Source organism: Macrobrachium nipponense, chromosome 46 (assembly GCF_015104395.2).
Source record: "Macrobrachium nipponense isolate FS-2020 chromosome 46, ASM1510439v2, whole genome shotgun sequence".
Lineage (NCBI taxonomy): Eukaryota > Metazoa > Arthropoda > Malacostraca > Decapoda > Palaemonidae > Macrobrachium > Macrobrachium nipponense.
In genome coordinates this window covers 13107381-13124065 of record NC_061106.1, presented here as the reverse complement: position 1 = coordinate 13124065, position 16685 = coordinate 13107381, and the positions used below count along the sequence as shown (strand labels likewise).

Genomic DNA, 16685 nt, shown 5'->3' with positions numbered 1-16685 from the left:
AAGAAGTCGTTAATAACTGACAGATAGGGATTATAAAGGGATTAGTACCTAGAATCCGACACACCTGGAAGATAAGAAACCTTCCCAAACAAGCATAAACAATGGGTGCAATTAAAGGTTTAAGACAATCATCTCAGATACAATTTCCAGACAATTAAAGGATTATAGGTGACAGCTATTCGGAACTTGGTAACAAAAAAAAACCATATTCACAAAACATGACAGACATACATTACAACAAAATTTAATAACTCTAAGGCAACTGATTTTTATTTAAGTCAGTAATTATATCTTTGAGGTCATTCTTAAACATGTTACAGATACAAGGGTCTAAATGAAAAAGGCCACGACTAACATTGCAATTACATTGAAAAGTAAGTTGTATTAAAGCAGATTCTAAAAGATTTCGTGATAAGACATCTCTTGACCATGCAATTACTGAACTATCAATCCAATTAATTCGGTGGTTGTTTTCACTTAAATGAATAAATAATGCATTAGATTTTTGCCCAGTTTTTACAGAGTATTTATGCTGGCTTAGCCTTACTTCCAAGCCTTTGCTGGACTGTCCGAGATAGAGACACAATCCATACATGGAATTTTATATATTATGTTGTTGCTTTCTCTGGGGCCATTTTTTATTAACATTCTTTTTAGTGTGTTATTATAGGAAAAAACAAGGTTGACATTAAAAGCTTTTAACAATGGTTTAATGGTTTCAAATCCGTTAAAATAAGGCAAACTGAGAATGTTCTTAGAATTTTCTTTCTGTGTGTTATTTACAGTATAAAACTTTTTGTGGGCTTTATTATAACAAATGTCTAATATATGTGAAGGATAGCATAAATCTTTCCCTATTTTTCTTATGTATTCAATTTCTTGATCCAAATATTGTGGACTGACAATTCACAATGCTCGTAAAAACATAGAGGAAAAAATTGATATTTTTATATTAAGATGGTGGCCTGAGAAGAAATGAACATAAGTTAAGTTGTTAGTCGGTTTCCTATAAATACTGAATTTACATTGAAATGTCAGTATCTGCTCAGTAAAGGACTTTTAAAGTCGAAAGATCTTGCAGACTCCTTCATTTATTTTTCCTTCGTGGCATTTATCTTTATTTATGGATTTATCACGTTCCTAACTTTCGTGATTCAGTTATACATACATACATACATACATATATATATATATATATATATATATATATATATATATATATATATATATATATATATATATAAATTGGAGACGGTGCGCGCTCTGTCCACAATCACTAGTTAACGAGAGACTATGGCTACATATTGTGCCACGAAGGGTCATAACTAATAATACACTTAAAGTCATACATAAATGGAACTGAAATGAAACATTCAGGCCTAAGGTCAAGCAGTGTGACCTATGTGGTCCGTCAGTGCTGAAAGGGAAACCTCAAAGCAGTTGCACTATGAAATCATTGTCAGGAGAGGGTGGACAGCAAGAAGGAAGAAAGGGAATATCAACGGAGGTATAGTAAAACGAATGACAGTGGGGTTACAGTTAGGGGCCAAAGAGACATTGCATAGAACCTTAAGTCATGCCTACAGTGCACCGCGTGACGTGCAGTGATGGCACTAGCCCTCAGAAATATGCATGCCTACATGGATTGAAATAATTTAAGGGCAAAGTGAAACCTTTCTATTTTAAGGGATTTTGCTTGGGAAACTGAACATTTCTGGTTGCCTCTACCCTTCTGGATACTTGTAGTACAATCAACAATCCTTAACTGAGGCCCTTTTGTGAAATGATAAGTAGGGAAGAGACTCCGTACGCAGATCAGTGTATGTGTGGGTGTACTATAAAAGCTGAGAGTCGAAAGAGCTTAAAGCGGTTAATCCATTGCTTCACTTCCTTCGTGGATTTTACCCTTTATATATATATATAATACATATATATATATATATATTTATATATATCTATATATATATTATATATATATATATAGATATGTATGTATTATTCATCTCGTTCCAAATTTCGCGACTCAGTTATACATATCTGTGTATGTATGTATATGTATATACACACACACACAACACACACACACACACACACACACACACATATATATATAATATATATATATATATATATATATATATATATATATATTAAACTATATATAATAAAACATCCCAAACAAAACATCCATTATAGCTATCATTCCACGTATTTACCTTAAACATCATTAATTGATAAATATCCAGGATATCAGTCTGAGGTAAAACAACACGAGAGAGAGAGAGAGAGAGAGAGAGAGAGAGAGAGAGAGAGAGAGAGAGAGAGAGAGAGAGAGAGAGATTTTAACCCTGCCGGTAAAAATAACATTTTATTGGATGCTACTGTAAACAGTTCTGCCATTCCGAACACAGCTGAGAGTTAATGGGACGGACATTAACCATTTAAGTCTGGAGTGATTTTCATATCGGGAGATGTAGGTGGGGGGCCATTTATTTATTTATTCGATATCATTACCCGGCGTCACAACATGGCGGAGCCATTAGGCCGATATTACACGGGGCATTACAACATGAGTTTTCCTTTTTGCTAATAACTAACACCTACGAATGGCGACTGTTGAAGTACAGAGAGGTAAAAGTAAAAATACAGAAGCCCATGTACACCCATACATTACTATATATATATATATATATATATATATATATATATATATATAAATAATGATCTTCGTCCTATTAACTCTCAGGTATGTTCGGAATGAGGAAACTGTTTACAGTATCAATCCAATAGGATGTTATTTTTACCCGGCAAGGTTAAACTCTCTCTTCTCTCTCTCTCTCTCTCTCTCTCTCTCTCTCTCTCTCTCTCACTCGTGTTGTTTAACGTCAGACTGGTGTTCTGCATATTTATCAATAAATGACGTATAAGGTAAATACGGGATAGTGATAGTTAAAATGGACAGTTAGGTAAAATTTTATATATATATATATATATATATATATATATATATATATATATATATATATATATATATATATATATATATCCAATGTAGGACGAAGGAGTGCGTGCTTGAGAATGTCTTTAAATGCACGGTAGAAAGGTGAGTTAAACTGGGGACTTGGAACAAGTACTTTCGTAGTTTTTTTTCTACATTCTCAAGTTCACAATGAATCAAAGAGAGGCTGAGATACTTATTTATACAAAGGGAGGGCAGAGTTACAGTTTGTTAATCTTGGCAGAATATTCTTTGAGCAAAAAAGGCATGGAAGGAGGATCAAGAGCAAATCCAAGGTGGAGATTTATATTACTCGTTGACGTGGCTTCAATAAAAATGGACTCCAACAGATTCCTTTTCCTTGGGTCATTCACCCTGTGGATTATCGATGCCCTATTCTAGTTGGCATGGCCTGTCTTAAGAAAATGATCCACATTACCATTATCCGTTAAGCCTCTTGAAATGGCATATTTGTGCTATTAGCATCACATTTTAATAACTTTTGAAGTTTGACCTACATAAATCTTATTACATTCTTTGCAAGGAATACTGTATACAATAGTTTGAAAAGGCGGGCTATTTTCAACTAGTTTATTTCTCAAAGTATTATTATATTCAAATACTAAGTTAATATTAATAGTTTTTAAAATGGATACCGCAAGAATGATATTAGGATGAGATGTTACACAGAATATTCTTTAATTCTTTGTTAATACTGGTAGGATTGTAATATGCCTTTTTTTTTTATTTATATTTACAGTTACAAAAAATATGGAGGCTAACATAATGAATCTCATATTTCATCAGTAATTTTAAACTCATCTTCTAAAAATTCAGGACTACAAATTCTAAGAGCTCTGAGATACATACTGGAAAATGTTGAAATCCTTTTTTTTTTTAGCTTGGTTAGAGTAAAAATTAATAAATGACAAGCTATTCTTTGGTTTCCTTTATACTTTAAAACAAAAATTGGTGTTACTTCTAATAACTTGGGTTTTCTATATAATTTAAAACAAAAATTGGTGTTATTTCCAATAACTAAGACATCTAAAAATGGTATACAATTATTTTCTTCATAGTCCATAGTGAATTTTATGGGTGGTACAAGATTATTAATTGTATGTGCAGGAAATCAGAAATATTTACATTTTCTTTTACAATACAAAAACAAGCGTCTACATAGTACCCAAAAGACCTTAGAAAATAAATTTCTTGGAATAAGTCTATATTAAAAAAAATTCCATGTAAATATTAGACAAGAGTGGTGAAAGAGGGTAACCCATTGCCATACCAAATATCTGTTTATAAAAATTATCATTAAAAGTGAATTTACAATTTTTTATAGAAAGGGATACCAAATTAATAATGACATTAGTAGGTATTTCTAGATTATGCAAATCCAAATGTTGTGATAAATATTAAAGTAAGTAATCAATAGGAACTTTAGTAAATGAACATGCTACATCAAAACTATACTCAGTTTTTTTTCATCTGTCCATCCGCCTCTGGTGTTTTTGTATGGTAACACTGTGTCCCGGGCTTTAGATAGTTACGCTATGTTTAAGTTTTAGGTAAATAAAAGGGTATCTGGGTGTACATTTGCAACTGAAAAGTGTTTTCATAATTTACTGTATGCGAATTACACCGTTAATATTCGAAATAGGATATTATTATAATCGTTGAATGTAAGCTGAATGTAACTGTCTAAAGTCCGGGACGCAGTGTTACCATACAAAAACACCACAGGCGGATGGACAGATGAAAAAAAAACAGAGTATAGTTAATTTGTCAGTACTGGATAATTCGATATGGGAGAGTTTAGCACAGAAATCAGCTGTTTTGCAAAGAAGAATTTAAAATAGTACCCTGGACAGATGATATTAATTTAACTAGATATTTAAAAAGTTTATAGCTTATAGAACCGGTTGAACTGATAATTGGACGAATAGGAAAATCTCTTTTATGGGTCTTGATTAATCCGTACATGGAAGGTATAAAAGAAGGGCCAATCGTCGTCACTTTCTCTTTTGTTGAACTGAATTCCTTTAGTATAGTTTTCATTTTAGAATGGAAACTTTTTATGACGTCATATATATATCATATATATATTTTCATATATGCATATATATTTTCGTATATGTTAACCGAAGTGGAATTTTTTAGTTGATAATATTTCGTCCTCTCGTGGGTTCGAACCAGCGCCCAGCTGACAGAGGAGAAATTCGGTGACGTTGGCCGAGTTGATAACAACACTGAAGTCCTGATTTCTCCTCTGTCCACTGGGTGCTGGTTCGAACCCACGAGAGGACGAAATTATTATCAACTAAAAAAGTCCACTTTGGTTAACATATATAAAAATATATTAATTCCGAGGTAGAGGGAATTGAATATTAAAGGACATTTGTAGCTTAATGCATGTATATGAATACCGGTGATGTGATAATAATTCATACACACACACACACACACACACACGTATGAATAACTGAGGCGACGACCTGGGCGCATACCTGCAGGTAATAGGGAAAGATTCTTCGCCATTAAATGGAATATGATGGTGGGGGCTTAATTAGGTTTGGGCTTTAGCTATAGAAGGAAACAACAATCTTCTCCAGGTGTTTTCCCTGGCGACACATGAAATCCATACCCTCGGAAGGGGACAACAAAAAACTCACTCCATATACTGTGGGTCTATCTATCCCCTAATCAAATGGAAAATCCGTGTGAACTACTATAAAGAAATAAGCGATACGCGGCGTGAAATCGTAATATATTTACGCTAAAAAATGACAGTAGATGCACGTGACTTCATTATGTAAGTGAATACCACTGGAAAATGACAGGAAATGTTCTAAATTTAAGTCTTGGTTTGTTTAAACTCGATGCCTTCATAATTAAAAAAGTTTTTTGATAAATATATGCAACAAAATTAATATATCCAGTTTTGTACATGTTTTTTTTTTTTCATTTTTTATTCCCAAGCTTGCGTATCTCTTATGGTTAAATCTATGGTGTTAGTTTGTGACAGCGTGATCCCGGATTATCCTGGCTTACCAATTTATTCTTTACCTATGATATTAAGAAACCAAGATATTTGTAGAAATGGGATATGTCTCCAAACATACCGTGACCACCGAAAGTTTCCCCTGGAGACAGTTTAAAGATGCTTATCCATGGATTATCCATGGATTTAAACGCACGAGGAGCCGTTTGCAATATTGGCACGTAAAAAAACTGTATCAATCGTGAACTTATTTAATTGACTTCGAATTCTACGAAACGAAAAATATATTTAATATCTCTAACGGGAGAAATGGAACTATCTCTCTGTTGTTGTTATAGATTTGGCAGATATGCTGAGATTAAACCACACGTGGAGAGGACCCTAACAGCCCCGTTAGAGAGCTAATTTAATTTTGGAATGACTATAGGACTTTTAATTACTGTAACCGAGATTTTATATCGTTGCTCAGTTTCACTTGAATTTAGGCAACGCAATTCTCTTATTATTCTTAAAAGTTTAGTTTTACCGTTTGGTTTTTCCTGGATTCATTTGAATGTTTCTCACAACTATAGAAGAGAGAGAGAGAGAGAGAGAGAGAGAGAGAGAGAGAGAGAGAGAGAGGAGAGAGAGAGAGAGAGAGAGCAGGACGGAATAGGAAGGAGATTAGAATACCTGGAAATGAAGACAACCCCTATTATCTTATAATTATAGCCTCGGGGTTTGTCTCAAAGACATTCAAAGGTCTGGCACACACTTGTCGGTTGTTCTTTTTGTAAAATTGGCAACAGGGCAGATCTTTAAACCCCACACCTGAGAGGTCTCTTCGTGGTGGTAAAACTATACTATGTAAGTGTTATGTCTTGGTTTGATCTGCTTTTATCCCAATATCTCTTAAATTTGAAATAATAATCACTTGAATGCAAAAGCTTATTCATTCATTTGTTAAGTCACACTTGACCCCCTCTTGCGGTGACATATACATTACACTTGGCGCCCTAAATCAGCCTCTTGCCCTTATAGTACTTCCCATTCATCGCCCAATTCACCCATCTACAGACCATCTAAGCCCGCCCCCGCACTCCCCAGCCCTCCCCCCCACCCATCAACAAATTTAATCACGACCATCCATCTGAGCGAGAAAGCAGGCGGGTGAGCAAGCGAGCGAGCGCACTCCAGCTAATTCTCGCTCTCAGGATCTCTTCCCCGACATCTGTTGCTGTTAAATAGACCAACCCCCCCCCCCCCCCCCCCCCCCCCCCCCCCCCCCCCCCCCCCCCCCCCCCCCCCCCCCCCCCCCCCCCCCCCCCCCCCCCCCCCCCCCCCCCCCCCCCCCCCCCCCCCCCCACCCCCCACCCACCCCCCCACGACCGCTGCTTCGCCATCCCGCCGGCGCTGTTGCCCAATCTCGCCTCCTCCGGTAGCTTCCGCATCTCCTTCAAATCAGAGATGGGTTTTCATACAGCATCCCTCTCATCTGCTCTCCACTCTCTTCCTATCTCGTTTAATTATCTCCTTCACGTGCAGTCTCTATAACCCTTCCTCCACATACGACTCCTCCTCCTCTTCCCTCTCCCCCCCCCCCTACTCTCCCCCCCTCCCCCCTCCAATCTCCAAGTCGAGATCTCTCGAGTCATATTGCCGTTTTGTCTTCAGCGTTCACGTCCTCGGATGCAAACCCTCCTCAGGTCACTGGAATCAAGTCGACATTCTGGCGTTTTGGTCTACTTCTGAAAAGAATTTTTTGTGACCAAAAAAAAAAGAAAAAAAAATCTATTCTATCTGAGTCTATCTGAGCAGACCAAGATCAACAAAGTTGCCCTCTATTTTTCACATCTGTGGAGCTTCAACCCCGGCAATCTGATTGGTTTCTGTTATGCCCATATCTTTTATTAAAGTTCTTAGTAATAATATTACTCACGGTGATCAGAATATTCTAAAATAGTGACATTAATAAAAATCTCCCTCGATAATAGCTTTTAATTTCCATTGTTCTTCCCACTGTCACTGTTACGAATGACTATAAGTAACAATAATATGATGACAATGATAATAATAAACGGCAAGTAATACTGCAAGTACTAATATAATATTAGCAATAATAATAATGTCTCGTCATCATTCACATCTCACAGGTATCATCCTTATCCCTATTCCCTCTCTATCAATTCCTTTCCATCGTTTCAACAAATGATCCCTTTCCACTGTGTTTTATCACCCTCTTCTCTCTTCCAGGTCTCATCATTTTCCCCGGCAAAACAACCACTTCAATATTCATTCCATTCGGGGGCGATTCGGGGCGATCGAACATTTGCGATACTCCGTAGGCAGCGGTGGCCTCTCTTCTTCTTCTCCTTCTTCTTCTTCTTCTTCTTCTTCTTCTTCTCCTTCTCTGTTCCATTCAGCTTTATATAAGCGATACTTCTTAAAAATGTTCGCCACCCTCTTTCGTCGGGTTTGCTATTAAGCTATCATCTGGAACTGCCAACCAGAGATGTTCGTATTGCTGTCTGGATAGATGATGGAAACGCGGAGACGATCAAAGTGATCTGCGAATATGATTTACATACGTCAGTCTATCTGTCTGACATCGCGTGCGCACACACACACACACACACAACGGCGCCTGGCTTTTCTTAGAGGTCACCCATCTCGTAACTGACCAGATCGAACGACCGACGATAATGCGACGGCGCAATACATACATATATGAAGACACACACACACACACATATATATATACATATTTATATATATATATACATATATATATATATATATATATATATATATATATATATATATATATATTTATATATATCTGTGTGTGCGTGCGCGCGTCTTCATACATGTATGTATTACGTGGTCGCATTATCGTTGGTCGTTGGATCTTGTCAGTTACGCGATGGGTGACCTCTAAGAAAACCCAGGCGCCGTTGAGGCGTTGACACAAACGTCTTTAACATCCACGAGGCAGGACAAGGGGCTGAAAACCTGACCCAATAAATATTTGCCGAAAACTGGAAAGTTAACACTATCCAGCGTCACCATCTTTAAGGGGAAACTTGACTACCCTTTGCCATGCTATTTTAAGCCTTTTGGAAGTTCTTCGTTGTACGAGTGGTTTACTTGCTCGCCTACCATATCGGTAGTCCTAAGTTCGATTCCCCGCTCTGCCAACGTGGAATCAGAGGAATTTATTTCTGGTGAATAGAAATTAATTTCTCGATAGAAGAAGCTGTAGGTCCCGTTGCTAGGTAACCAACTGGTTCCTAGCCACGTAGAAATATCTAATCCTTCGGGCTAGCCCTAGGAGAGCTGTTCATCAGCTCAGTGGTGTGGTTAAATTAAGATATACTTAACTTAAGCTTTTTGGGATTATCTTCGATGGAAGTCAGTATGAAGGAGGGACGATTAAGCGCATTGGTAGAGAAATATACCACAGACTGCACCAAGGCTATAAAATACCATCCATAGACCTTGGACTGCACAATTTGTGGAGTTCTGCTGTCGGGAGAGTACTGACAAGAGGGAATAAAATTACTGGGTGACTGGAAAAGTAATGGATGATGCAGGCTGGAATCCTTCGTCATGCAAGGGACCATGTACTCGAACGTAATATTACCACTATACAAGACGTGATAAGCTATATACTCCAATGTGGTCCGATGTGTTAACATGATAAGCAAAGTATTATGTTAAAGCTAAAGCGCAGCAGTTATAACATAGGTAGGGATATCACCAGCTGATTAAAGGATCTCTCACACAACATATGACTCTAAACTTCTCGAGGAAATGGTCTCCTCTTGGTCTGCTGAGAAGGTTAAAACTTTCTGGGACCAGCCCCTCTACACAAAAGGCCTACAAGCACACACACACACACACACACATATATATATATATAATATATATATATATACATATATTTATACTTTATATATATATTATATATATATATAGACATCCTGATTTCTTCTCTGTCCGCTGAGCGGTGGTTCGAACCCACAAGAGGACGAAATTATTATCAACTAAAAAATTCCCCTTCGGTTTACATATATGAAAATATATCAATTCCGAGGTAGAGCGAATTATAGATATTAAAGGACATTTGTAGCTCGAATAATTGATATGAATCACGGTGATGTGGTAATTATTTATATATATATATATATCCTTTTCCTTAACACACAAACAATATTTTTGTTCATCCAAACAGCAAATCTATGAGAAATGGAGAACAGGCCAAACCACAACACCAAGAAAGCATCACCGAGAGCAAAAATATCTAGACTAATATTATCCGTCGAACGGAAGGGTAAAACTGACACATGATTGATTGTAAACAAATATCTTTGGACATCGGTTCAAAAGCAGACTGGCAATGATGTGCCAGAAGGAATAAAACCAGGCGCCCTGAATACACAACATAGGGAGAATTCTTTTCTTCTATCTCTGTGGAGTAAAATATATTTGACGTCCTCACACTAACTGTTACTCTAAAGATCATACGAGAATTTGCTTGAGTTTACATGAATCAGGTTTTTTTACTCGCTGTACACAGACAGACAGACACAAGAATAAACTAAAGCAATTCATATATATATATATATATATATATATATATATATATATATATATATATATATATATATATATATATATATATATATATGTACACACACACATATGTATATATATATATATATATATATATATAGATATATATATATATATATGTAAGCGTCATGTACTTCTTCTTTTCTTTATTTGTTAGATCCTTGAAAGGAGATTAAATGTTATTGATATTAGCTACTAACAAAACTGTTGTTCATCTGAAAAGAAGACAAATGCAAGTGAACGGAGAGAAATAACATGTTCGCTAGCTTCATTTTTGACTCGGTCACACGATTCCACTCTTGTCTCTATTACACGAATATAACTTCCATTATTAGTTCTAAATTTTACAGTTTTGGAGTCGTTATTTAGCAGAGCAAATGCGACCTCCCCAAAAATTTAACAAAGTGAAGAGATGAACAATTTCGAAAGTTATCAAAATGAATAACAATCGTTCACCATCCTAGTTTTTAACCAGTTTCTACCAAAGAAACACATGGCCTGGGTCATTCGACTACGAAGTAAATACAGAGTGGATGTGAGAGATTCGTCGTTTTTTAAATATATTTATCTGTCTGCTGCAAGTTTTACAACAATGGTTCACTCTGGTTGCAATCTTACAAAAATCTGAGAAACAATTCGCGTACCATTCGAAATGTCATTTATTTTATTTAAATGGACAACTTTGTCATCTTAAAGACCAGAAATGCAATATATATTATCAAAACAAATTTCAGTGCACAGAAACATTCTTCAGTGACGTTTTGCCACAAAAGCTCTGACGTGTCAGAGAGAATTCTTTGCAAAATTGAGAGGCAGTCATAAGAAAACAGCTCAAACAACCCATCTGATCAGGACTAGGCGTCATCGGCTTCAAATCTTGAGAACGTGTGCCCTCTTTAATAATCAACCCTTAATAAACAGTCTTCATTTTTATCTCCTGTCGATTATGTAGATGAAATGCTTCAATTGTTTATACTCATTAAGTGACTTGTTATGTTTTGTTTATTATTATTATTATTATTATTATTATTATTATTATTATTATTATTAATTATTATTATTATTAACAGCTATTGATTCGGGTGCAGTAAAATGATAGTGAATCTTAAATTCGTTTTGCAAGGAATGCAGAGTATCTGCTGAGTATACAAACTTCAAAATAGGCTAAGAATTAAGTCTAGTATTTACCTCAAACATTCATTTCTATGGGCAAAGTAGATAAACGTAACAAATAACAACAAAAATACGACAAACACCACGGGCTGCGAAGATGACCGCGTCAACGGCTAGACATCTGGGAAAATAGAAATCCATATCGGCTCCGAAGATAAACGAAATATCGACGAGATATCCGACCCCCTCCCCACAAAAAAGGGGGTGGGGGGGCGAGGGGGCGGGCCTGGAAAGATGAACAGGATACAGATCCGAAATATCTGACCCAAATTAACCTCTCGCGAAATACCCGCCCCGTGCGGCAAAGAGGTCCTTTCAAAGAGAGAGAGAGAGAGAGAGAGAGAGAGAGAGAGGTAAGGCTAGCTGGCGCTGCTGGGAAGGGGATTTCCCCCAACAAGCATTCGAAATGGACAGGGAGGGGAAAATCCTCTCTTAGCACTATCAGCCTACATGGAAAAGTTCCCGTCCCGTGGATTCGTGTATAGATTACAGGCCCCGGGAACCCCGTCTGAAGTTGACTATTTTCGCCTTCCTATTTTCAGGTTCGGCTCTGATAGTAAAAAAAAAAAAAATAAATAAAAAACAACTCGATGAATGCGGTTTCTTTACAGTTATGATGACATACTGGTAAAGGTCCATAACGGTGGTCATTGGTTGTCGTTAACTGAATTATGATTTTAATTTAGCATTACTTCAGCACCATGAATCACGATTTAGTTTTTCACAATATATATATATATATATATATATATATATATATATATATATATATATAATATATATATATATATATAAGCACACACATATATATAATTTACTAATAGACAAGATATATATATATATATATATATATATATATATATATATATATATATATAAAATATATTATATATGACTGATACAAATATTCGGTTACAACAAAATTACACCTAATAAAAGGAGCCCGTAAAAACGCCAAATATAAGAAGTAAGTACTATATTTCAGCAGACTGGTGTCGAGAGAGAGAGAGAGAGACACACACAGCAGTCTTTGAAACACACTACATAATTACTTTCTATATTTTGGTGTTTTTATTTGCCCCTTTTACTAAATGATATATATATATATATATATATATATATATATATATATATATATATATATATAATATATATATATATATATATATATATATATATATATATATATATATATATAGAGAGAGAGAGAGAGAGAGAGAGAGAGAGAGAGAGAGAGAGAGAGAGTGACTGTAGATTTATGTTAACTAAAACTGGCGTCGAAACATGTAGGTTACTGACGCCGTACAGAGAGAGAGAGAGAGAGAGAGAGAGAGAGAGAGAGAAGAGAGAGAGAGAGAGAGAGGGGACGCGAACTAAAAATGTCGCCACCATTTCCCCCGTGATATGCCAGAGGACAGCACCGAACAAACCGGTATCCAGAACGATAAGAGGATAAATAAATGTAATATTGAGGGGCGTCATTGACTGACATTTTCTGACTTCACACGGAGGAAAAATGTCACATTTCCTGGATGGTGGAAGCGCTGGTTTGGACGCCATTCAGGTAAATTGCCTTCCTTGTCACTTTCGATTTTTTTTAGAGGGGGGGTGGGGGGGGGGGGGGGCGAGTGGGGCGCTGGTATTTTTACCCGATAAAATACAGCCTTTACGGTCTGGGGTTATTCTGCTTGATGTTTAGCTTACGTTTCGTAAATCTGCTACATAAAAAAACACTTTGATTAATTGTAATGCATGTTATTAAATAATTCGTTTTTCTGAACAACTTATCATAGTATGTATGCATGAATGTGTACAAACAAACACACCCATACCCACCAAATAACCCACACAATATATATATATATATATATATATAGATATAGATATATATATATATATAATATAATATATATACATATAATATATGATCTGGAAATCAGAATATGGAACATGGTCACAGAAGAGAATCGGCTGCCTCGTGTAATATTGGCAAATGACGATGGTAGTATGAAAGACGACTTGGATCCCAAATTACGTGAAGTGGTGTATTTAAAAAACATTGGCAAGACTTGCGCCTCTAAAATCCAAAGTTGAAATTTAGAGAAGGATTGTTGTGCCAACCCTCCATAATGGAAGTGAGGTGTGGACGTTAAATATAAATAAGAGGAAAGAAGTTGAAGTAAATCATTTGTCTACCATGCGAGGAGTAGGAAAATGGAAAGGATGAATAATGTAGAGACGAAAGAAGTGGTACAAATGGTTGCGTAGGTGAACAGATGGGTCGGGGTATAGTTTAGTCAGGTAAAAAGAATAAAGGATATCGTTTGCGGGGAATATATTAGCCGGAAGTGTTGGCAATCATGTATTTCTGATACTTGTGTGTCCCTTCTCACTGGTGAAATATGGACAAATAGGTGACAAGAGTATTTATTAGGCCTGTGAATGTGTGGCAATGTGACGATGGTGGTACATAAGAGATCGTTGACTCGTTAACTCCCACCAGACGCAGGCGGGATTAGTTAACGAGGTACAAAACACAAGGGCATAACCTATTTTCCTTCGGGTCAGCGGTCATCTTCATACCACCTACGTCGTATCGCCATTCCTGCATAAGCCTCTTGTCATATCTGTCCATATTTCACCACTGAGAGCAGAGATACAAAAGTATCCGGAATATATGGTTACAATGTATGTATATATAATTGTTTTTAGTGTACTGTCGGATTACAGTAGAAGGCATTCATACGCGCACACACACATATGTATTATATGCATATTACATATGTATCAAGAAACGTATATATTTAGGTAGGTGCCCAATGTAGCATGAAGGAACATGTGCTTGAGAATATCCTGAAATCCACGGTGGAAAGGTGAGCGAAACTGTAGACTTGGAACAAGTACTTTCGTAGTTTATTAAAGCCACGCCAAAGAGGAATATAAATCTCCAACCTGGATTAGCTATTGACCCTCTTTCCAGGTCCTTTTTTTGCTCAAAGAACATTCTGCCAAGATTACCAAACTATCACCCCGCCCTCCCTTTGTATAAATAAGTCTCTCTCTCTTTGTTTCAGTGCGAACTCGAGAGGGTAGGTATGTATGTATAAAGACTGGAATAGAACTGCTAAGCACGCAATTAGTCAGAATTTTTCATAACGAGGACAGGAATAACATGACATCCTGACAGCTCCAGCCTTCGTCTCTCGATTGGTGAAATCCCCTGAGGCCATGGGGTACTTGGTGCCCCATGGAAGGTGACGTCAGCTCTGCCTGTTAATGTCACCGGAGACTTTCGCTTCTGATGTTATTTGGTTCTTGCGGGAGACTTGGCAAATTCCGGCGTTAATCAGAGTGTTTTGTTTTTTTTTTACTTCAGTTCTATTGATAGTTGCAGTCTCCCGCTCCCTTTACCCCTTGAATTTTGGAAGAATTACCACTAAAATCAATCTTCTTTCACTCAGTGTTGAGTACATACAGGGCTGACTTGCACCAGACCTTACACGTTTGTTGCACGAAGCAGTAAGCCACAGCGGAAAGACGGAGTACAGTGACCGGACAGTGATCGTATAGAGTGAAGACTTTCAGCCTGTGAAAAGGCATGAGATATATTTTAATTACAGTCTAGGGGAGTAGTGTAGCACCTTGCGGAAAGAACTCACCTCTGGGCAGCATCGAACATACAGAAACCTCCCACTACGAATTCGTATTGTAGGTCACCCAGCCTTATATATATAGACGTTATTCAACTTCAAAACAAATAATCGAGATAGAAATACTGAATAGGTGCAATCCCATTCCAAGAATATAAGAATATAATCGGCAAATGCTCGAAGATTATATTCTGTAGGATCACAGAAATAATCAGTGATAAGAATGTTATTACAGGAACATATAATCAGCGTCTCAAATAAAACCGAGGTCATGCCTATGTAAATAGCAGCGCAAAAAATAAAAAGGCATAGAAATAACGCTGGATCGGCAAGGGGATTACGTCAGCTGAACATGAAAGAAAATAGATAATAAAAAACTGACAATAAAAATAAAATAGGATAAAACGCTACAGAAACCACAAATCAGAAAGAATTTAATTCATTCGAAACGTCGGCGGAAACAGATAACGAGAATCTCCCATCTCAACGAAGCACTGCAGAAGAGATAGCGAAAAACGAACATGCTGTCAAAGAATAAAGAATAATTAAAAAACGCTACAATGCCAATTGATGTAAAGACTGTGAGATAACCAAGAATGCAGAGCAGAAGACATAAAAGGGGGTGGGGGTTGGGGGTGGGGAGCTACTTACCCTATGTATGGAAGGCCTTTCTCCCGTGTAAGGATTCTCCTCGGTGTCGGAGCCCGAGGCGTAGGCATCCTGGGAGAGGTGGAAGTAAGGGGCGGGCCTCGGGCCTCGAGGGGAGGGCGCCGTGTTGGAGGGAGGGGCCAGCAGGAGGTACAGGGCCTGGAGACCTGACACCACCGCAGGAGGAAGATGGGGGTCCTGGAGCATGTCGGCCACCAGGCCGTGGGCTTCCGATAAGATGGCCCCATCGACGCTGGCTCCACCGCCGCCGCAAGACTGGAAAGAAGAAGAGGAGAGGAACACTCAGAGGGCGGAAGATGCACGGAGTTCTGTTAGTAGTTCTAAACAGTAGATAAAAATAGATAAGAAGTCGAGGTGTACATAGTTTTATAAACAGTTCTATAGATGAAAAGCCTAGAAATAGTAATGGATATATAGCTTAGAAGTGTACGTAGTTTTATAAACAGTTCTAAAGATAAAAAGCCTAGAAATTGTAATGGATATATAGCTTAGAAGTGTACGTAGTTTTATTCAAAGTTCCAATAACAGCAAAAGAGCTTGGGAGTCGAAGTGTGCATAGTTCTGTTAATAGTTCTAA

General features: G+C 37.2%; 1 protein-coding gene across 4 annotated transcripts in view; it reads right to left on the bottom strand.

The window, feature by feature from the left end:
- Positions 1 to 16685, bottom strand: part of LOC135214754 (cGMP-inhibited 3',5'-cyclic phosphodiesterase 3A-like) — a 326967-nt gene that overhangs the window by 65405 nt on the left and 244877 nt on the right. For 3 of the 4 annotated variants that reach the window (XM_064249103.1, XM_064249104.1, XM_064249105.1), the window contains exon 2: positions 16091 to 16363. The exons of the other annotated variant lie outside the window; for it this stretch is intronic. In XM_064249103.1, the coding sequence (XP_064105173.1) occupies positions 16091 to 16363 (273 nt within the window). The remainder of the gene's footprint in view (positions 1 to 16090; positions 16364 to 16685) is intronic. 4 annotated transcript variants of the gene reach the window in all.